This window comes from Leucopleurus acutus (assembly GCF_964270905.1).
Source record: "Leucopleurus acutus genome assembly, chromosome: 10".
Lineage (NCBI taxonomy): Eukaryota > Metazoa > Chordata > Mammalia > Artiodactyla > Delphinidae > Leucopleurus > Leucopleurus acutus.
The window spans coordinates 91632301-91656451 of record NC_139153.1 but is presented as its reverse complement, the minus strand read 5'-3'; the positions used below and the strand labels follow the sequence as shown (position 1 = coordinate 91656451).

Sequence of the window (24151 nt, the reverse complement as noted above, 5' to 3'; positions counted from 1 at the left end):
ATCATAGGAACAGAATCAAACATGGCTATTCTCCCCACGGCAATAGCCATAGCTAGGAGGCACTCAGCTGTCCCTTCACGGTACAAAGCAACGTTAGCAGAACAAGAATCAGACGTAGAACGTTTCTCCTGAATTGCAGGGTATTACAATGCCTGAAAACACAGGTTTCAGCAAATCTGAGCGACATACCATATGGTGAGAACTGTCATATAATTTGTAAGTCAACAGTTTAGAATCTCTCAGGTCAGGAAATGTTCTTGTCCATATAGATACCCAAATATGCCACCACTAGACTGATTTTTATTTTTGGTATGAAGATTTATAGAAAAACAGGTTTATGAAAAATATTCTCTTGCTAGGAAGAAAAGCAAAACCAAGGTTACTGGAAGTCATTGTTATTTAACCAACATGACACATTTTAGACAGTGATAAAAAATGTATTGATTTATTATCGAGAAGGCCTTAAATGAAATTAGTAGTGATTTAAACATTTAAAAAGGCCTATTATCTGTTATGATGCTCTCAAGTTTATCAGTATTCACTATAATAACATTATAATCCTAAATGTTGATCTATGGGTTTTTTTGTTTGTTTGTTTTTTAGCGGGCCTCTCACTGTTGTGGCCTCTCCCGTTGCGGAGCACAGGCTCCGGATGCGCAGGCTCAGAGGCCATGGCTCACGGGTCCAGCTGCTCCGCGGCATGTGGCATCCTCCCGGACCGGGACACAAACCCGAGTCCCCCGCATCGGCAGGCGGACTCTCAACCACTGCGCCACCAGGGAAGCCCCTGATTTATGTTTATGTGTATGTATATATGGGCTTGGGGAGAGGAAACGGATTTATGTAGAAATCCCATGCTGTGGGTGCCTAATTTTGCAGGTTACTTCTGCTTTTTCTTAGCCCTGGCACAAGGGTTTTTGCTTAAAAGATTCAGAATTATGCGCAGACTTGCTAACCAAAAGGTGGTAATAAGAGATAATATATTTAAATTGTGAAATGTCTCAAAGCATGATTCAATGCAATTCAAATGGCTTAACAAACAAGCCTTTGATTTGACTCTGAAAAGTCCACTGCAACAGCTGTGTGGCCAGCATAAAATGTCTGATTCATGTTTAATCTGAGAGCTGGAAGAGATCTGAGATCATTCTAGGCAATATATTCTCCTTCCACAGATGAAGAAACAGACATCTCCAAAGTTTAGCAGTTTGTGACAAAACCAGGTCTCATAAATACCAGCACACACAATGCATTTTCTCTCCAAAGGACTGATGCTACTATCCTTACTACTGCTACAACGTGACAGTGATAAAGATGATGATAAATATTTCTTAAATTTAGTTATTTATTTATTTTTGGCTGCATTGGGTCTTCGTTGCTGCACGCAGGCTTTCTCTAGTTGCGGCGAGCAGGGGCTACTCTTCGCTGCGGGGCGTGGGCTTCTCATTGCAGTGGCTTCTCTTGCTGCGGAGCACAGGCTCTAGAGTGCAGGCTCAGTAGCTGTGGCACACGGGCGTGGCTCCCGGGCTCTAGAGCGTAGGCTCAGTAGTTGTGGCGGAGGGGCTTAGTTGCTCCGCAGCATGTGGGATCTTCCCGGACCAGGGCTTGAACCCATGTCCCCTGCCTTGGCAGGCGGATTCTTAACCACTGCGCCACCAGGGAAGCCCCATGATAAATATTAAGTGAGCATTTCCTGTGGTTTAAGTACTTTACATGAACAGGTCATTTAGTCCTCAAATCAACCCTATGAGATCAGAACTATTATCAGCCTTATTTAACCTAAGAGGAAACAAAACTCACCAGACCTTACATAGATAAAGGTGGGGGAGGTAGGACTGGAACCCAGGCAGTTCAATTAAAAAGCCCACATGCTTCCACCACTCCACCCAACCCAGTGCAGTGCCATTATACCTACTATAGAATTATGGATTTCTAAATCAGTCTGAGAGTGGAAGCTCTTGCTTGCTATAGCTTTTAATGAGTAGAGTAACATAAAACATAATTGAGAATTTAACATTTGACACACCCCATGAAACTGAGAGCCTCTCTTTGCTCTTTCAATCCATGCACTCATCTGTCTCTCTCCCCTCTCCCTCCTCCTCTCTGCCCCCCAAGTTTTGAGAGCTGCCTCAAGAGCTCTGATTCAGTATCAATGATGCCATTATTCATGGAGTCTGACAAATAGGTCAGTTTCAGGAACTATGTGCTTCCCCTTCTCCGTTTCTTCTATGCCCCATCAGAGAATGAATACTTCTATCTTAATGTTTCTATTCACAATTAAGAAGGAATTGCTTTTTTTTTAATTAAAGAGAAGGGAAATCAAACTATCCTCCAATATAAAATAAAAATTAAATTTAAAAAAAGAGAAAGGAAATCGCATTAGTATAGAAACCAATCAACTAATCTACTAGTGATATATTCACTAGGCAAATTATTTACAATGAGTGCAAAAAACCCTGAAAGAATAATAAGCAAGAATTTTACTTTTTGCTGAAGTGGTCACAGAATTGGTACAATAATGGCGATACCTAAAGAGTAAGAAACTGTCTCCTCACCTTTTGTAAATAGACTCTGCTCCATCGACCAAGAGAACCCTATTTCAGGGTTAATACCAGAAACACGGTATTAGATGTGACCACGCAAGCTAAAATTTAGTGTAGTTTAAACTATCAAAATGTTTAAAGATCATTTTTATCTTTTAAAATACTTCGGCACATACTATTTGTAATGAAGAGCTACAGAAATCTTGAGTTTCACATTTTAATTTTATCATCTGTACTTAATAAAATTATCTCTAGTAAAAAAAAAAAGTTGGTCCTACATTGAGGTATGAGTGATACACTGCAAAAAGCTAGAATGGTCTCTATGGGCAGTAATGGAGGATGTGATTGTAGAGATACGGAAAAGAAAGAGAAAAACAATCTTCCTAAAGCATTATTTTAACCCCATTACTCCAATAGCCCCTCCCCTATTTTTCACCATATCATCTACATTTCTTAGTCTAGCTTTTAAACTTTCTTATTATTTGGCCTCACTTAACATGTAAAAGTAGGTCTCCCACTGATTCCCCCCCAAAATGCATCTTTTGCTCAGACCAGTGTTATACACCATGCTCACTCCTACTTCTGCATCCTCACTTACAGAAAAGCCAAACGAAGTATCATTTATGGGCACCTTCCACTGGTCAGCTCAGTAAGTTACCTACTGAACCCTTATAACAACATGTAAGATAGGTATTATCACTGCCATGTTTCCCATTTTACAGGAGAGAAATTGTAACTCAGAGAGATTAAATTGTCTAAGAGAACCAAAGCAAGCTTCCTGAGACTTAAACCCAGGGTGGAGTTCAGAGTCCGTGTGCTTTCCTTGACACTGTATTACTTCCTCTCGTCTGGATGCCCTCCATACTGCCCCGTGGCTAAATCTATGCTAAACTTTTATGTCCAGTTTCAGTCCCATCTCCTCTATGATGCCTTCCCAGGCAACTTCAGTCTTTCCACATTTTGCCTCTCCTTGGGTTTTCTGTAGTACTTAAAACCTGTAAAATTTAGAGTTCAAATATCTCAAAATGTTTACTGTTGTTTGTCATGCATTCTTCTGCTTTCCAACTTAGGTTATAATTTCTCAAGGGCTTCCGAGGCTGCACACACAGTAGAAGTTTCATGAATACTTAAGGAACTATTCTGAGACTTTCTGGCTTCCTAGGTTGAATAAAAAGAAACACTGGGCTGGAGCATAGAAGGGGTGGTGGGGAGTCAGGGAGCAGAGGGTGGGGAAGGTAGATGGGGTTATAAAATGAAGGATCTTAAATGTCATCCAAAGAGTACAGATTTTCATCTATAAGGGATGAGGAGTCCTCTGAAGTATCTGACGATTGTGTAAGAGTTCTAATACAGGGAGCTATATCTGACTATATCCTGAATAATATCAACTGAACAGAGTGAGAGACTGGACTTTGTATAGCCATAGCATTTGTCCTCATCTGGTTCTGTCACAGTATGAAGTGTTTTACTTTTGTTTATTTAAATCCAAAAGCACACACCCAGCACAAAATTATACTGTGCTAACAGTCAAGGCCGACTCTCCTAGACTCTGTAGAATTTATTATATAGACTCCCAAAGGACCGATAAAAAGACAAATTAATTACAACCAATATGAAGAACTATTTACTCACATTAATAAAATACATTGCTGAAGTTGCAGGAATGATGTTTGGAAAGAAAGGCTAATTTACCCAATGTGAGCAATGGAAGGAATCTTCCTAGCTCCAGCCATTAACTTTTGAAAAAAGTATACATCAAATAATTTCTCAACAGATTTGCTTTATGCAGCAAGGAAAAGGCTACCAATAAACAAAATTTCCTATAAGCAAGTAACTTCTTTTACCCTCTAATCTTTTAAGATCTACATCCTCTCCATCACCCCCTCACTGTTTTTCTTTCTTTCTTCCTTCCTTCGTTCCTTCCTCTTTCTTTCAATATTTCTTTCTCTCTTTCTTTCTTTCGTAAATGGTAAAGTCATTCAGCTGACATTCTTATAAGTAGAAATAAGGAGAAAATGCTCATTAAGACTATGTATCTAAGAAAAAGGGGTCACAGTCAGAAGGGAAGGAACAAAGACTTCCTCCACTAAAACAAATGCTTCCCTCTTGAGCTAAAGTAATTTTAACTCCTAGGAAAGGTGAAGATTCACCTGTGATCACAAATAAAATTAGCAGTCTTCTGTATTTAATGGAGTAGGGATAAAATGCCTCAAGGAAGGAATACCAAAATGTGGGGCCTTGAGGCAATGTTTCCCCGAGGACTGTACAGTTTTAGTTCATATCACCACTGACTACTTTAGAACACTCAGGATGCGAGGGGGCCCCGGAAACCAACAGCATCTGCGCTTTGCTTGCTTAAGCGGAGCAGTGCCTTCCCTGAAAGTTAGAGGCAAGGGAAGGCACAGCACGTTAAACCTCCTCTTCGTGTAAGAACCACAACAGCTTCCAATGACGGCCTGAGGTGGTTCCTCGTTATCTCTAATCCTTGGAACACCTCTGAGGACACTTCATACCCCCTTTACAGGTAAAGAACCTGAAGCTTAATGAGTTTGGGAAAAAACCTGTCCGAGGCTTCTCAGCAAGTAAATGGCTGAACCAGATCCTAAAACCAAATCTTACTGACTTCAAAGCCCACGTGCCAGAATTGGAAAGAATGAGTGCGAATTTTATGGGAAAAACAGAGCTCCAGAATAATTAAAGAAAACAGACATAACGGAAGAAGAGGCCCGAGGCCCAACCATCAAGTGCAGAGAGAGCGCCAACTTACCAGCATATTTTGTAGTGTTAGATTCATCCATGGACCAAAAGCAATAATCAAACGCAAATACCTGAATGAAAGAACAAAACGTTAAACTTAAAAATTAATTAACTTCCATGAGTAAATCAGACTGAAAAAAAGTTCACTGATGAAGATGAGGGTGCCTGATACTGTCTTATTAAAAAAAAACCAAAAAAGCGAAAAAACACCATAGGTTTGATGCTTTATTAACCCTGAAGTTTCTTTCAGACTAAATTGATGGTTATTTTCTTGTATTAGACTAAGTTGCATATAGAAATTGCTACTTATCCATAATTCAAACAAGGAGATATCTTAGCCAAAATTTTTTAAATGATACATTTAGTGAGACAGAATAATGGTTTCTCTCCCAAGTCTATGGTTCCAGCATCTGCTGAAACTCTCCAGCCAGACCTTCCATGGCTTCACAAGAAACACTAAAGTGATCAACTTTCATTTAAACCAGTTCCTTCTAACTTTCCATGATGCTACCATTTCTAGCATAGCCAAAACTTTGTCAAAACTCCCCACGTTCCCGGAAATCTTGGACTCCCAGTCTTGGGCCAAGTATTGTTAATAAATCAATAATTCGGGGGCTTCCCTGGTGGTGCAGTGGTTGAGAATCCACCTGCCAATGCAGGGAACATGGGTTCGTGCCCCGGTTCAGGAAGATCCCACATGCCGTGGAGCAGCTGGGCCCGTGAGCCATGGCCACTGAGCCTGCACGTCCGGAGCCTGTGCTCCGCAGCAGGAGAGGCCACAACAGTGAGAGGCCTGCGTACCACCAAAAAAAAAAAAATTGAATAAGATTTTTTAAAAAAAATCAATAATTCACTCTCGCATGCTTTAGTTTTCTGCAGTAGTTACTGAATGCCAGCTATGTACTAGGAATGGCTGATGCTGCCTCCATAAAGACACACATCTAATGTTCTCCATGCATATGACCACCACTCATGTTCCAGCCATCATTAGCAAATGCGTCGGGCAACGTTCCCCAAAGTGCACACCAAGGAACAGCAGTTTCATGAGACAGTCCATGAAATAAAGATTACATCATCCAGAAATGGTACATATTTTACCCTGCTTAAGATTTTCTATGCGATTCTCAATATTAAAGTCTCTGAAAAGTCCTCCAGCAAATAAACCCATTTAGTTGTGTAACTTTTTTTTTTTTTTTTTTTTGCGGTACGCAGGCCTCTCACTGTTGTGGCCTCTCCCATTGCGGAGCACTGGCTCCGGACGCGCAGGCTCAGCGACCACAGCTCATGGGCCCAGCCGCTCCACAGCATGTGGGATCTTCCCAGACCGGGGCACGAACCTGTGTCCCCTGCATCGGCAGGCGGACTCTCAGCCACTGCGCCACCAGGGAAGCCCTGTGTAACTTTTTTATTTCTCAATTACTTTTGGTGAGGAGAGTAACACCTATTAACATGCCTTGAAACTAGTGTTTCTCAGCATACTCCTCAAGCAAACTGGCTCAGGTAACTCAGAAGTGACTTTCACAGGCTGCTTGTTACAGCCTTCCCCCGCTTGCAACTCTAATGGTAAATTACAATCCTAAAGGGACAGAGACCCTTTAATGCTTAATCATTGCCAAGGGATCGTAAGCACTGAGCAATCAGAACCCAAGCACTTTGACCTGGCACTTGAGACTGGCCATATGAGACCCTTCCAGCCTATGTCCCTGTCCCCCAACTTCCTTAAGCTTCAGCTGAACTTTCCGTACCTTGGAGTTGCTAAGGACAATTCCACCTCTGTCATTTTCTTTATTTCCACCCTTCAGAATGCTTCATACTCCTTAAGGCCCAGTTCAATATATTTTTCTTCCAGGAAGTATTCCTTGGTTAAACCCAAAGGAATTTGCTTTCTCTTCTCTGAACTCTCACAACACTGTTTAATCCTTTTTTGGTGTGACTCCTATCCCGATTATTTTATTTTACACTTATCATGTATATGATGTGTGCATATGTTTTATCTCCCCTGGTAGACAAAGATCCTTAAAAGCAGGAACCATACCTAATTCATATTTGTATCCTGCAATGTCCATAGTAGTTGCTTTGTAATTATTTATTAAATGATTACTGTCATTGAGAACTTGCAAGAAAGAAAGGACTTTCCACATCAAAAGACTAAATTATGCTCTGAATAGTTTCAGCACTACATGTACTTTGATGCTTTTAAAACTGATTCAGGTACACACACAACTTACATTGTCAACGTCAAATCCAAATTCAGTTTTGTTATTTATACAAACATTCACTCTGGTCTTATGACAACCAAGGTTAAAATGAACAGCTATGAAACAATAGTTTCAGCCAACAGAGTGTGAAATATTTACTGCATTCAAGGGCTCTTCCAAAGATTTGAGAGACCACACAGGCGTAATCCAGTTAATCTTCCTGCCTCAAGGCAGGACTGAACTTCAACACTTCTGAGAGATGAAGATCTGTCGTGTTTTTAAACATTTCCAGAAAAGGAGATTCTACAACCTCCCTTTAATGGCATCTTATAACACTTAACTTTCAACCCCAGGACATTTTCCTTTCCTTTTGACCTACATCAACTTTCCTTACTTTAAATGGCCAACAGAGGCTACTTTCCAATTTTGAGGTATGTTCATTGTTTCCCTCTAAAGTCTCAATGAATTCCTCTTAGTAGTTGCTACATACAGTGAAATAATAATTTATTTCCTGTATGTTAATTTTTCCTACCTACCTAAAACCTGTATTTAACAGCTTGCTATTCTGCATACAAGCTTAGAAAGCTAGAGATTTACATTCACAGTAATGTTACTTGAAATAAAATGAAATCCATCCCAAAACTGGGGGGTCTACCCTTAGTAATAATCATTCCAAATTCTGTGCCAACTTTCATTTCTAACAGACGGTTAATAGTCTAAAGTTGTTTTTGCTCGTAAAAAGGAAGATAACAATTTTTCATTTTAGGCATTCACCCTCCCAAATTCAGACAAATGTTAAAACTCTGCAGAGGAGAAAGGGCCCTGATAGTACTGGCAGACATAATTGTTCTTTTCTTGCCAAAAACTGGCCTCTCCCTGAACTGAATTATGTCTCAAATTTCAAAACCTTTGATCGCAAGCATTTTAGAATGGTCATCTCCCTCAAACCAGTCATGGAGTACAGGTTATGCTTTAACTCAACATTTATCAGTAAGAAAGTTGAAGACCAGATATCGGAAGGATTCCCCTAAAAACTCAAAGCAACTGAAAAGATTCTTGTTATCATTTTTTTATTTAATGCAGGTTACCAGTGATCCCCCTCCTCCTATGAAATTCCACAGCATTCTATAGCTCCCGTGGCACTAGTTCACATGTGCTCCTGTTTTATGGCTTAGTTCAACTGGTGTGGGTCTCACCTCCACTCAAAGGTGAACCCGTTGGGGGCAGGCGCTTTGTCTCATGCTAGTGCCTGGGTCAGTACCTCATATAGAGCAGCCACTGTATGTAACACTTTTCAATAAATAAACATAATACCAGGAGAAGAAGTTGGAATGCAGATAAGAACACGAATGAACATGATAAACTGTTATGAAAACGTAGAAGTTCAAACTGCAAGACAGATTTTTAGTGTTGCATTACTTTCAGATGCACATTTTCGGGGAACTTGATTCCTTCAAGGGTCAAATACAGTTTTGGTCACTAGATGAGTCCTCTTCAGCACCATCATTCCAGGGTTCATGTGGATAAACAAGAATGGCCACATCAAGTATAATTTGTAGTTTGCACAGAATTAGAACAATTATCTGTTGCTGGAATAATTATTTGGTATGACTGTTATGAAAACAGTGTTAAAGATGTTTAAAATAATTTCTTTGTCTTAGGTAGCCCAATCATTTCCCTTGCAATCTTCTTAGTACTATAAACTAGTATTCACAAACTATTATCTTTCTTTTCATGGCTAAAAATTTAATTATAATTTAATCACAAAGATTTGTAACAAAAGAGGACATGATTTTCTTATTTTCTAATACAAATCATTGACATTTCAAAAGAGATAACAAAACCATTTTCTTGAGTTATTCTTTAGAAACTAAACACTTCAAATAAAATAATTTTCTTCAAAGCCAGCACATTATACTAGAGAAATATATTTACTCAAGACTTCTAACTAATTTCATTAGAATTCCTAAATGTTTATTTCACCTATTCATTACGAAGTCACTAGTATATTAATTAGACTATGGCAGACGGGGGACTTCTTTTTTTTTTTTTTACACATCTTTATTGGAGTATCACTGCTTTACAATGGTGTGTTAGTTTCTGCTGTATAACAAAGTGAATCAGCTATACATGTCCTCTTGCGTCAGTCTCCCCCCCTCCCTATTCCACCCCTCTGGGGGTCACAAAGCACTGAGCTGATCTCCCTGTGCTATGCGACTGCTTCCCACTAGCTATCTATTTTACATTTGGTAGTATATATAAGTCCATGACACTCTCTCACTTCGTCCCAGCTTACACTTGCCACTCCCCGTGTCCTCAAATCCATTCTCTACGTCTGCATCTTCATTCCTGTCATGCTCCTAGGTTCATCAGAACCATTTTTTTTTTTTAGATTCCAATTATATGTGTTAGGATACGGTATTTGGTTTTCTCTTTCTGACTTACTTCACCCTGTAGGACAGACTGTAGGTCCATCCACCTCACTACAAAGAACTCAATTTCGTTTCTTTCTATGGCTGAGTAATATTCCATTGTATATATGTGCCACATCTTCTTTATCCATTTATCTGTGGATGGACACTTAGGTTGCTTCCATGTCCTGGCTATTGTAAATAGAGCTGCAATGAACATTGTGGTACATGACTCTTCTTGAATTATGGTTTTCTCAGGGTATATGCCCAGTAGTGGGATTGCTGTCGTATGGTAGTTCTATTTTTACTAAGGGACCTCCATACTGTTCTCCATAGTGGCTGTATCAATTTACATTCCCACCAAGAGTGCAAGAGGGTTCCCTTTTCTCCACACTCTCTCCAATATTTATTGTTCGTAGATTCTTTGATGATGGACATTCTGACTGGTGTGAGGTGAGACTGTAGTTTTGATTTGCACTTCTCTAATGATTAGCGATGTTGAGCATTCTTTCATGTGTGTTTGTTGGCAATCTGTATGTCTTCTCGGGAGAAATGTCTATTTAGGTGTGCTGCCCATTTTTGGATTGAGTTGTTTGTTTTTTTGATATTGAGCTACATGAGCTGCTTGTAAATTTTGGACATTAATCCTTTGTCAGTTGCTTCATTTGCAAATATTTTCTCCCATTCTGAGGGTTTTCTTTTCGACTTATGTATTCCTTTGTTGTGCAAAAGCTTTTAAGTTTCATTAGGTCTCATTTGTTGATATTTGTTTTTATTTCCATTTCTCTAGGAGGTGTGTCAGAAAGGATCTTCCTGTGATTTATGTTATAGAATGTTCTGCCTATGTTTTCCTCTAAGAGTTTGATAGTGTCTGGCCTTACATTTAGGTCTTTAATCCATTTTGAGCTTATTTTTGTGTATGGTGTTACGGAGTGTTCTAATTTCATTCTTTTACACGTAGCTATCCAGTTTTCCCAGCACCACTTATTGAAGAGGCTGTCTTTCTCCATTGTATATTCTTGCCTCCTTTACCAAAAATAAGGTGACCATATGTCCGTGGGTTTATCTCTGTGCTTTCTATCCTGTTCCACTGATCTATATTTCTGTTTTTGTCCCAGTACCAGACTGTCTTGATTATTGTAGCTTTGTAGTATAGTCTGAAGTCAGGGAGCCTGAATCCTTCAGCTCCGTTCTTCTTTCTCAAGATTGCTTTGGCTATTCGGGGTCTTTTGTGGCTCCAAACAAATTGTGAAATTTTTTGTTCTAGTTCTGTGAAAAATGCCATTCATAGTTTGATAGGGATTGCATTGAATCTGTATATTGCTTTAGGTAGTATAGTCATTTTCATAATGTTGATTCTTCCAACCCAAGAAAATGGTATATCTCTCCATCTGTTTGTATCATCTTTAATTGCTTTCATTAGTGTCTTATAGTTTTCTGCACACAAGTCTTTTGTCTCCTTAGGTAGGTTTATTCCTAGGCATTTTATTCTTTTTGTTGAAGTGGTAAATAGCAGTGTTTCCTTAATTTCTCTTTCAGATGTTTCATCATTAGTGTACAGGAATGCAGGAGATTTCTGTGCATTAATTTTGTATCCTGCTACTTTACCAAATTCATTGATTAGCTCTAGTAGTTTCCTGGTAGAGACTTTAGGATTCTCTACATATAGCATTATGTCATCTGCAAACAGTGACAGCTTTACTGCTTCTTTTCTGACTTGGATTCCTTTTATTTCTTTTCCTTCTCTGATTGCTGTGGCTAAAACCTCCAAAACTATGTTGAATAATAGTGGTGAGAGTGGGCAACCTTGTCTAGCTCCTGATCTTAATGGAAATGGTTTCAGGTTTTCACCATTGAGAATGATGTTGGCTGTGGGTTTGTCATATATGGCCTTTATTATGTTGAGGTAGGTTCCCTCTATGCCTACTTTCTGGAGGGTTTTTATCATAAATGGGTGTTGAATTTTGTTGAAAGCTTTTTCTGCATCCATTGAGATAACCATGTGGTTTTTATCCTTCAATCTGGTAATATGGTGTATCACATTGATTGATTTGCATATATTGAAAAATCCTTGCATTCCTGGGATAAACCCCACTTGATCATGGTGCATGATCCTTTTAATATGCTGTTGGATTCTGTTTGCTAGTCCTTTGTTGAGGATTTTTGCATCTATGTTCATCAGTGATATTGGTCTGTAGTTTTCTTTCTTTGTGACATCTTTGTCTGGTTTTGGTGTCAGGGGGATGCTGGTCTCGTATAATGAGTTGGGGAGTGTTCCTCCCTCTGCTATACTTTGGAAGAGTTTGAGAAGGATAGGTGTTAGCTCCTCTCTAAATTTTTGATAGAATTTGCCTGTGAAGCCATCTGGTCCTGGGCTTTTGTTTGTTGGAAGATTTTTAATCACAGTTTCAATTTCAGTGCTTGTGATTGGTCTGTTCATATTTTCTATTTCTTCCTGGTTCAGTCTCGGAAGGTTGTGCATTTCTAAGAATTTGTCCATTTCTTCCAGGTTGTCCATTTTATTGGCATATAGTTGCTTGTAGTAATCTCTCATGATCCTTTGTATTTCTGCAGTGTCAGTTGTTACTTCTCCTTTTTCATTTCTAATTCTATTGATTTGAGTCGTCCCTCTTTTTTTCTTGATAAATCTGGCTAATGGTTTATCAATGTTGGTTATTTACTCAAAGAACCAGCTTTTAGCTTTATTGATCTTTGCTATCATTTCCTTCATTTCTTTTTCATTTATTTCTGATCTCCTCTTTATGATTTCTTTCCTTCTGCTAACTTTGGGGGTTTTTTGTTCTTCTTTCTCTAATTCCTTTAGGTGTACGGTTAGGTTGTTTATTTGAGCTTTTTCTTGTTTCTTGAGGTAGGATTGTATTGCTATAAACTTCCCTCTTAGAACTGCTTTTGCTGCATCCCATAGGTTTTGGGTCGTCGTGTTTTCCTTGTCATTTGTTTCTAGGTATTTTTTTGATTTCCTGTTTGATTTCTTCAGTGATCTCTTGGTTACTTAGTAGTGTACTGTTTAGCCTCCATGTGTTTGTATTTTTTACAGTTTTTTTCCTGTAATTGATATCTAGTCTCATAGCATTGTGGTTGGAAAAGATACTTGATACAATTTCAGTTTTCTTAAATTTACCAAGGCTTGACTTGTGACCCAAGATATGATCTATCCTGGAGAATGTTCCATGAGCACTTGAGAAGAATATGTATTCTGTTGTTTTTGGATGGAATGTCCTATAAATATCAATTAAGTCCATCTTGTTTAATGTATCATTTAAAGCTTGTGTTTCCTTATTGATTTTTATTGTGGATGATTTGTCCATTGGTGAAAGTGGGGTGTTAAAGTTCCCTACTATGATTGTGTTACTGTCGATTTCCCCTTTTATGGCTGTTAGCATTTGCCTTAAGTATTTAGGTGCACCTATGTTGGGTGCATAAATATTTACAATTGCTATACATTCTCCTTGGATTGATCCCTTGATCATTATGTAGTGTCCTTCTTTGTCTCTTGTAATAGTCTTTATTTTAAAGTCTATTTTGTCTGACATGAGAATTGCTACTCCAGCTTTCTTTTGATTTCCATTTGCATGGAATATCTTTTTCCATCCCCTTACTTTCAGTCTGTATGTGTCCCTCGGTCTGAAGTGGGTCTCTAGTAGACAGCGTATATATGGGTCTTGTTTTTGTATCCATTCAGCCAGTCTATGTCTTTTGGTGGGAGCATTTAATCCATTTACATTTAAGGTAATTATCAATATGTGTGTTCCTATTACCATTCTCTTAATGGTTTTGGGTTTGTTATTGTACGCCTTTTTCTTCTCTTGTGTTTTCTGCCTAGAGAAGTTCCTTTAGCATTTATTGTAAAGCTGGTTTGGTGGTGCTGAATTCTCTTAGCTTTTGCATGTATGCAAAGGTTTTAAGTTCTCTGTCGAATCTGAATGAGATCCTTGCTGGGTAGAGTAATCTTGGTTGTAGGTTTTTCCCTTTCATCACTTTAAATATGTCCTGCCACTCCCTTCTGGCTTGCAGAGTTTCTGCTGAAAGATCAGCTGTTAACCTTATGGGGATTTCCCTGTATGATATTTGTTGTTTTTCTCTTGCTGCTTTTAATATTTTTTCTTTGTATTTAATTTTTGATAGTTTGATTAATATGTGTCTTGGTGTGTTTCTCCTTGGATTTATCCTGCATGGGACTCTCTGTGCTTCCTGGACTTGATTAACTATTTCCTTTCCCATATTAGGGAAGTTTTCAACTATAATCTCTTCAAATATTTTCTCAGTCCCTTTCTTTTTCTCTTCTTCTTTTGGGACCCGTATAATTCGAATGTTGGTCCGTTTAATGTTGTCCCAGAGGTCTCTCAGACTGTCCTCAATTCTTTTCATTCTTTTTTCTTTATTCTGCTCTGCAGTAGTTATTTCCAATATTTTATCTTCCAGGTCACTTATCCGTTCTTCTGTCTCAGTTATTCTGCTATTGATCCCTTCTAGAGAATTTTAAATTTCATTTATTGTGTTGTTCATCACTGTTTGTTTGCTCTTTAGCTCTTCTAGGTCCTTGTTAAACATTTCTTGTATTTTCTCCATTCTATCTCTAAGATTTTGGATCATCGTTACTATAATATTCTGAATTCTTTTTCAGGTAGACTGCCTATTTCCTCTTCATTCATTAGGTCTGATGGGTTTTTGCCTTGCTCCTTCATCTGCTGTGTGTTTCTCTGTCTTCTCATTTTGCTTAACTTACTGTGTTTGGGGTCTCCTTTTCACAGGCTGCAGGTTCGTAGTTCCCGCTGTTTTTGGTGTCTGCCCCCAGTGGGTAAGGTTGGTTCAGTGGGTTGTGTGGGCTTCCTGGTGGAGGGGACTGGTGCCTGTGTTCTGGTGGAGGAAGCTGGATCTTTCTGGTGGGCAGGACCGCATCCGATGGTGTGTTTTGGGGTGTCTGTGACCTTATTATGATTTTAAGCAGCCTCTGTGCTAATGGGTGGGGTTGTGTTCCTGTCTTGCTAGTTGTTTGGCACAGGGTGTCCAGCACTGTAGCTTGCTGGTCGTTGAGTGGAGCTGGGTCTTAGTGTTGAGATGGGGATCTCTGGGAAAGATTTCACTGTTTGATACTACGTGGAGCCGGGAGGTCTCTGGTGGACCAATGTCCTGAACTCAGCTCTCCCACCTCAGAGGCACAGGCCTGACTCCCGACCCAGGGAGATCTCCTGGCTGGTACTGTAGGGTCAGACATGAATAGGGAGGTCTCCTGTCTCTCTTGATCCAGTGTCCAGTGTCCTTTCTGGCAGACAAGTGGCTTTGATCTCACCCATCAGGATCTCAAAGGAATCACTCTTCTCAATTTCAACAGGCCCAAAATTTGTTCCACCATTAATCAAGATTAACCCTGTTTCTCTCTCCCAGGCTTCCAGCTCAGTGATGTTCAAGCTGCAATGTTGGCTCTGGTACAAAGGTGACCCTTTCCTCTACTTTTTAAGTTTCCTCAATAGACATCCATGTTTTGCTAAGCTAGTACAATTCTAAGTCAGTGGAGGATCATTATGCACATCTCTACAGGAGACAATGTGGGACACTGAGGTGTCTAGAGAAACCTGTAATGATGGAGGGTGGAGGTGGCTCACCACAGCAGAGGCATGGAGTGGCTTTTGACACTCAGTTTGGATGCTACTTCCAACAACTGAGGGGAACCTGAGGGACTTGGGTCCTGAGCCTATCCTCCCTGTCTCCTGCTTCTCCGATGCTTGCCATGAGTGTGCCGCCACAACGCTTAGTCCCGCAGACCTGCAAAGGGCAAGGGTGGGGGCGGGGGACTTCTTAATGCATACAACTGAGCAAAAAAATAAATCAAATTTGGAAACCAAGTATTTTTCATATTTCATCAATGCCAATCAACATCGTGAGAACTTTTTTTGTAAAGAGACCCACAGCTTCTAAGATCCTTCAACTAGAAAAAGAGCCAAAGGTACAGATGCTCCCCAGTTGTTTTTAAAATCTGAAAGTCATTCTCTTCACTGTTTTCAATAAAATGTGACTCCACCTTCTCAGAATCCCATTCCTTTCTCTCGGTTTCCAACTTGTAAAATTCAGACCAGCATTTAATTCCTTGCAGCTTGCTGTACATATCTGTCCCACCTTCCACACACTCTTAAAAATGTTAGCTTTGCATCTCTGAACTGCTGAACATCCTGTAAAGTTATCACAAGCTGTTTTTAATAAGGCAAATGTGCTGGGTGATATACACTCTGAGGCAAACGAGCCTCAGGACTTAGGAGCAGGATGCAGCACAGAGAAAGTCCACTCTTATCAAAAAGTCCCATCTCATGGGCATTTCAGCAAAATTCACCTTGCCATTTTTAAAAAGGAAAGAAAGAAAGCACATTCTATATTCCTTGAAGAATAAGAGGGCATTGGTGTTCTAAGAAATGTGATCTGTAATCGTTTTCCTGATCCATAAAAACCAAATGTAAAGGTACTTTCAATTGCCTTACCTCTGTATCCTTTCATTCGTCCTTTCTACTTGCACACTTTCACTAACATGTTCTCCAGTTATAAAACATTTCATCCAGAAAGCATTCAACCAATACCTAGTTGCCACCCCCTCTCAGTTTTAGGTACTACAGGGAACTCAAATATGCATTAGGCATGCATTTTTGTCCTCTAGTCACTTTTGGTCTAGTCACAAAGAGAAAACATAAAAGAATTATTCTTGAAAATTAAAAAGCACATTTTTTCCCAAAATCATTTTCATACCCTTCAACTCCTCTCCAGGCAGAAAGTCATTAACCCAATACTTTTCTCAAGATAATTTAATTTTAGGCAAAGAAATATCTACAAACATACACATCAGAGATTTTGCCAAGTGAGTCAAAGACTACTCCCTTTCAAATTTCTCCTTATTAAACTATTTCAGCATCATCTCACATGTCACTCCCTTATGAAACCTTTCTTAAGGACACTACTTCTTACTCTGAATTTCATATCTATCTGACCAGATTGTGTGTGTATGTGCATGAGAAAGAGATAGAGAGACTCCCTTTGCTCTATATAATTAATTCTGAGAGGTCAAGACCTTGGTTTTCCTAATGATTTTATTGCCCATAATTCCACCAAACAAAAATACTCTGAGAATTTACTTTTTAAAGCAACGTCATGGTGAACGACCGTTCACTGAAACAACCTTGTAAATCTGTGTTATCCCACACGATGGCTGCTTAAAATAGCCCACACGGGTGAGTGTGAATCCTCCCACAGTGCTGCAGGGTAGCAGATAACACAACAGTCCTTGGTCAAAGCCCGTTTCCACTCAACTGTGGAAGTGACAAGACAGGTGTCACCGCACAGACAATATTTGTGTGTTTACTGGATTCCCACCCCTTTCCCAAAAGACAGGAGCAAACTCCCCTATTCACCTACATATTATGTCAAGAGTCAACCATCTCTTCAGCTCTGAGAGCTTCCACCAATGACCAAGAAATCCTCTGGTGGGAAGTCCGGGGGAAAAAAGAAAAGAAAATGTAGAAGTCTAAGAAAGTCTCCCCTTCCTGCAGTCCCTGCTTCTCTTCACCTCATTGGCCATTCTTCAAGACCTGCCTAAATGTCACCTCCTCCAATGCTTCCCTGACTTCCCTCCTCTGTGCTGCCTCAGTCGATAGCTTCTCCTCTCGAATACACACTCTACATAAGTAATCACGTATTTTATATTAAATTAGAACTGTGGGCATTTTAGCAAAGTGTCTACTGATACGATGCTTGGTGCACAATAAAACTCAGTATGCGGCAGCTACTGTTATCAGTTTTGATGGTATCTACTGAGGGGGTCCTCTCCCCAGTTAACAGTACAGCTGCCATTTATAGAGTGTTTATTATGTACCAGGCACCATCCTAAGTGTGTTACAGTCTGCTCAAGCTGGGAGGTTTCCCGAGCCAGGGCCTGTGCTAATTCATTTCTTTAATCATTACAGGCATAGACACAGTAGATACGTGCTCGGTATTTGCTGAATCAAATGAAGAAAGAAAAATGAAAAGGCGAAAAGGTTCATATGGTCATGACAAGAGAGTTGCTATAGTTCATTGAGTTCTGTGTCAAAAGGATCAAAACAAAACACACTGTGTACTTCCTAGCCCCCAAATCCAGAATCAAAAGGGCTTCCCGTGGGGGAGAAAAGTCCACTCTATGTGGGCTGGCTTTGCTTTGCACGAAGGAGTGTGTCTCTCTGCACTCATGCTATCCTGTCATCCTCTTCTCTGGATACAATTCATCCACTGTTCACATCTGCAGACTCAGCTGCAACTTAACTGCCTGTTCAGGCCACTACTGATTTTGGAAACTGCGCCTGAGATCCCTCTACAAACCCTATTTCTCTGGTTTTATAAATATCGGCGAGCCAATGTCCTGTTGGTGGTTACTTTTCAATTTTGTCCATTTGAAAGAGTACAATTAACATGAAAGACATATGCCAAATGTGGTCATGTGTCCCCACACTGTATTATGAGAACTGAACCAGACCAAAAGGAATTAAAGTCCTACATTTCATGTCATGTCAAAATTTTCCTTTTAACGCCAAGTTTCAACATTTTTTGCTTTTTCATCTCTTTCTCCTAATATTAGAGATGTGAAGCGTCACAAAAAAGGAAGAGTTACGCTTCATTCCACTTGGAGAAGCGGGACTGAAATTGAAAGGAGAGCCTCTGTGATCAGAACTGTCTTCATCACCGCTATTTGCAAAAGCATCTCTGCCAGCGCTAACTCCAGCCTGTATTTGAGCATATCTGCTCCTGGGCATCAAAGAAGGGACACCAGCCAGAATGATCATTCTTATTACTGGTGAGTTCTATTGATGGACACCAACTTCACATTTAAAAAGTTGTCAAGTAACTGCTATCCTTTTGCAAGGTGATCAATCATTTCCTTTACAGTTGCCTATATATGCACACCAAATAATATTGGTCAATATTGCCCAACTGTAAAGATGTCAAGCATCTTAAAGACTCAAAGCAAACTGACAGCATCTGTTGCACATCTACCAGCAATGAGGCATGGGTCCTGATCCCAGGGACCTCACAGCTGTAGGAAACAACTATGTCATGGAAAGTACTATTCTATATGGCAGCTCAAATTTCTAAGGGGTCATGAAGCAGTGTGTCTTCAAAGAATTAATTTACCTTTGCGTGCATTTAATAGGCATTTACTGAGCATGTATTATGAGCTAATTGGGACAGAAATAAGAGCCAACTAGTTATCAGGCTCTCAGATTCTTTTAGAGGAAAGTAACCAGGAAAAGGAAAGAGTACAATACGCAGAATAGTTCTCCCTCGATACTCCTGGGCGATTGGTTCTAGGACGGCCATGGATACCAAAATCCAAGGATGCTCAAGTCCCTTACATAAAATGTTGTAGTGTTTGCATACAAGCCATACACATCTTCCCATATACTGTAAATCATCTCTGGATTACTTACAAAACCTAATGCAATATAAATGCTACGTCAACAGTTGCTGGAGTGTGACAAATTCAAGTTTTGCTTTTTGGAACTCCTTGGAATTTTTTTTTTGGCCCTGAAAATTTCAGTCTGCAGTTGGCTGTGGGACCCGTGGACACAGACAGTTGACTGTACAGGGTTTGGCAGGAATACAAAGATGGAATAATTACACTGCGGGGGCGGGGGAGGATCAGGAAAGGTTTCCAGAGGAGGCAAAGCCTGAGCTGAATTCTGAAAGACAATTACTGAGAAGACAAGTAGGAAAAGCAGTCCAGGTAAAAGCGGAGCTAGCCAAGCAACAGAGGTAAGGAGCTGGGCGTGATGGGGGTAGTGTGCAAAGAGCAGTTGGGAGGGGAAGAAAGAGAGAAAAACGGGGGCACAGGCTGAGGTCAGTGCATGTACGACTTATGTGCTTTATTACTAAGAAGGCTGGACTTTAGCTTGTTGGCAAATGACAGGATCACATTCTCACTTTGCAATGATCACAGTGGCAGCGACATGGAAGATGGACTGAACTGGTGTAAAACAGGAGAAAAAGAGTCCAGTAAGCAAATCATTGTGATGAAGGTGAAAGCTTCTCATACCCAGGCTCAGTGCGGGCAGAGAGGAGCTGTAGTGAATATAGGCACTCTTTTCTTTAGTCCAAAACCCCATTCCTCATTTATTCTAGAAACAGCACCTTTTCTTTGGAGAATTATACTAACCTGCACTCCAGCCATTTGGTTCCCATGGGTCGTTGCTATATTTTTATACGGCATATAAATTCACACGTTATATATATGATTTCTTGGGGTGGGGGAGGGGAAGGCAGGGAAGACACACGTAGGGGCTCAGGCTGGACCACTCACAGTCCCACGATCCCTTGACCACAGTTAACTGGTCTCAAGTGGGTGCCTGATGGGATTTCTGGATTTGCGACTCAGAAAGTCAAACCAGTCTTTCTTTAATGACTGTAAAATCTTAATGCTGTAAAATCTGGGACATGTCGAGGCCATGTTTCTAACCATGTGGACCAGAAAAGCAGACAGAGCTGGTCTGCAGTGAGAGAGAAAGAAACAAAAGGGACACACACGGGGACAGAGAAGGAGATGGGGAGACAGGAAGAAGTACTTGTATTTGAACGCCAGCCCCTTCCTGCCCTTGAGTTCTTTGATGCTCCGAGAGTCCTTCTAACACATTTATCTTATGGCTCATTTAGTCTGAGTTCCTGTCACTTTCAGCTGAAAGACCCCCAGCTACTGCAGGAAGAAATATATAAATATGAGAGCTGCTAAAGGAAGAAATAACGAGGCTTGATCATCCATTGAATGGATTGAAAGTTACGAATATAAACAGTCCCCTGCACAAAGGCACCCCCGAAAAAGTGCTCTGAAAACCATCCAGAGTTTCAAAAACTTGAAAATAGGAACTAGTTCTCCCAAATCCCATACCAATATTTCGACAGAGCATAGAGCTTCCATTTAGCACTAACTCAATTCCAACTCTTTCAAATACTCCATTCCTTCCACGTTTAATCCTTCATCATTCAGCTTTAAAATCTGCTTCACTGGTTGCTGAGGGGCAAGGGTGATGGTGTCACAAATACACAATCTGTGGCATTACTTTCATGGTTCTTTCATGCCCTGGTTACTTCTCCTCAGAAAAACTAGCCACCCAAATAACTTCCAACAGCATATGCAAAAGGTAATTGGGATGTTTTCACACACAGACTATTTCTTCTTCAACAAAAACAAACCAAACGATCAGATGCAAATGTCTAAGCATATACTGTATGATGCTAGATTGTTTCCAATAAATGATTAATGTTGCTCATTAAGAAGGAAAAAAAATTAAACCCAGATCGAATTTGAGTCACCCTGATATCACCTACTACGAGCAATCTCTGGGTCTGGTTCAGAACTTCCAGACCAAGGCCTCACCTCAGCTGCCTACCACCCTCTGCTGGACCAGGCCTGGTGGTCCAGCATGTAGAGGAGGCTGTGCTGACTCCAAGGCCCCAGGTCACAGAAGCACCTGAGGTGGTCCAGGGGTTGCAAACATTTATTGTGCAGTCAGATCAAACTGTAAAGGGTGACAGGGTTCACTGCTGGAGATGATCTGTACTCTACCAAAATTTGCACTTCCCAAGACATCTGTGATGTTATGAGAAATATATGTTTGGTTCCTGACACAGAGCACCTAAAGCTCTTGGACTTTTGTGAGTGATAGGAAGTCTTTTATTCCTGACACTGAGCTCCATTTAGGATCTCTATCACCTTGGAAGCTCCCAGGTGATAGAAGCCTCTTTTGTTCTAAATAAGGCGACTTATTGCGGAACTGTAGATAACTTCAGGATGGGGCCCAGCTGCCAGAAAGACAAGTCTTGACTAGAAACCTAGAACTTTCAGCCTCACTCCCACCATCTCTAGGAATGGGAGAGGGCTTGGAGACTGAGTTAATAATCGATCGTGCCTCCCTAAAATTCCCTCAGTGAATTTACAATAGCCAGGACATGGAAGCAACCTAAGTGTCCATCCACAGATAAATGGATAAAGAAGATGTGGCACACATATACAATGGAATATTACTCAGCCATAAAAAGAAATGAAATTGAGTTATTTGTAGGGAGGTGGATGGACCTAGAGTCTGTCATACAGAGTGAAGTAAGTCACTTCTTCAGAAAGAGAAAAACAAATACCGTATGCTAACACATATACATGGAATCTAAAAAAAATGGTTCTGATGAACATAGGGGCAGGACAGGAATAAAGATAGAGATGTAGAGAATGGACCTGAGGACACAGGGCGGGGGAAGGGTAAGCTGGGATGAAGTGAGAGAGTAACATTGACATATATACACTACCAAATGTAAAATACATAGCTAGTGGGAAGCAGCTGCATAGCACAGGGAGATCAGCTCGGTGCTTTGCGACCACCTAGAGGGGTGGGATAGGGAGCGTGGGAGGGAGACAAGAGGGAGGGGATATGGGGATATACATATGCATATAGGTGATTCACTTTGTTATACAGCAGAAACTTAGATAACATTGTAAAGCAATTACACTCTAATAAAGATGTTAAAAAAAAAAAATCCACTCAGTGACAAGGTTCAGAGAGCTTCTGGGTTGGTGAACACATCCATGTGCTGGGAGGGTGACGTGACTCCACAAGGACAGGAGCTCCTGTGTTCGGGACACTTCCGGACTTCACCATACATACCTCTTCCTCTGACTGCTCACCTGTACCCTTTATCATAAACCAGTAAACCTAAGTAAGTGTTTCCTGAGATTTGTAAGCCATTCTAGCAAATTATCAAACCTGAGGAGGGGGTCTTGGAAAGCCCTGATTTGTAGCAAAATCAGAAGCGTTTAACCTGGAGACCCACTACTTGCGATTAGTGTCTGAGGGAGCGCAGTCTTCTGGGACTGAGCCCTTTATCTATGGGGTCTGTGCCAGCTCTGGGGAGTTACTGTTAGAACTGAAGTGACTTGTAGGCTACCCAGTTGGTATCCAAAGAGAATTGTTTGGTATGGAAAACCCATACATATGGGGTCAGATGTGTTATGAACAGAGAAAATTTTCCTTTACCATCAATTACTTTGTTTCTGTTCCTGGCATACATCTTGATTCCTATACCACATTTCTGCCTTTTGAAACCTTACCCATACTTGAAGGCCCTCCTCAAGATCCACTTTTAGCTAGGAAGCTTTTCTTCCTCCGGAGTCACAAAATATTGCAACAATGAATGTTGATGTGCATCATAATCTATTTTCCACTACTTACAGTGCTGTATATGTTTAATCTTCCTCACCACACTGTGAATTCCAGAGAGCAGGAACCACTAGTTGACTCACCTCTTGAGCCCCACAATACTTCCTGCAAACGTTCTCAATTAATAATTGTCTAATTAATGACCTTTGAATGAATAAAGTAAAAATGCTTCCTAGGGAAAACGCATAGCAGGAAGGCTGTGTTGCCATTCAATTCATGCAGCTGCAACACTCACGGACTCAGATATAAAGGCAGAAATGTAAGGGGTGACAGCAGAGTGGCTGTATTTAACAGGGTAAAAGAAATAAACAAAAGCCTCAGGACGGATGCCGAAAGGACATTCCGTACTCAGCCATGTGTTTGGCCTGAAACAGTGCTGCCTGACAGAAATATGATCCAAGCTACATATGTCATTTAAATTGTGTCTACAGGCACATGAAAAAGTAAAGAGATAAAACAATTTTAATAATATTTTAATGTACCCTAATACATCTAAAAAATTTATCTTTTTTTTTCTCATACTAATTCTTTGATGTCTGGTGTGTATTTTAAACTTACAAAAATCTCAATTTTGACCAGCCACCTAGCACATGCTCGAAAGCCACATGTGGCTAAGAGGCTGCTGTATTGGACAGCGCAGGTCTAGAACTCATCTCGTTTGAGGGCAACACTTAGTTTTCAGAAATGCACAAAGTGAGCGATGAAAGTGATGGTGGTCACACACTGTAAAACAAGTCTGAATGAAACTGCCCTTCAGATGGCACAGGCTGTACAGAGTAAGACTTCCCGCTACTTTTTTCTGAGTCATTTTTGTAAAGGCAGGTTTTTGGTATGGCAGCGTGACTCTTTAAAGGAAACTGCCTTCAAAAAGTAACAATTTTATTTTGTTATGATGTCATTTTCTCCTGCTCACAATTTTGCCAACAAATTTATGTAACTAGAAGAGGGATTAAACACCTTGAAGTTCAGCAGTTCCGAACAATGCTTGTAAATAAAATAAAAAACATTTAAAG

At 40.3% G+C, this 24151-nt stretch overlaps 1 protein-coding gene across 4 annotated transcripts in view; it reads right to left on the bottom strand.

Moving 5' to 3' along the window:
- KIF13A (kinesin family member 13A) overlaps positions 1-24151 on the bottom strand; it is a gene marked incomplete at its 5' end in the record, with an annotated part of 214779 nt that overhangs the window by 91727 nt on the left and 98901 nt on the right. For all 4 annotated transcript variants that reach the window (XM_082848810.1, XM_082848812.1, XM_082848809.1 and 1 more), the window contains one exon: positions 5308-5368. In XM_082848810.1, coding sequence (XP_082704936.1) covers positions 5308-5368 — 61 coding nt within the window. The remainder of the gene's footprint in view (positions 1-5307; positions 5369-24151) is intronic.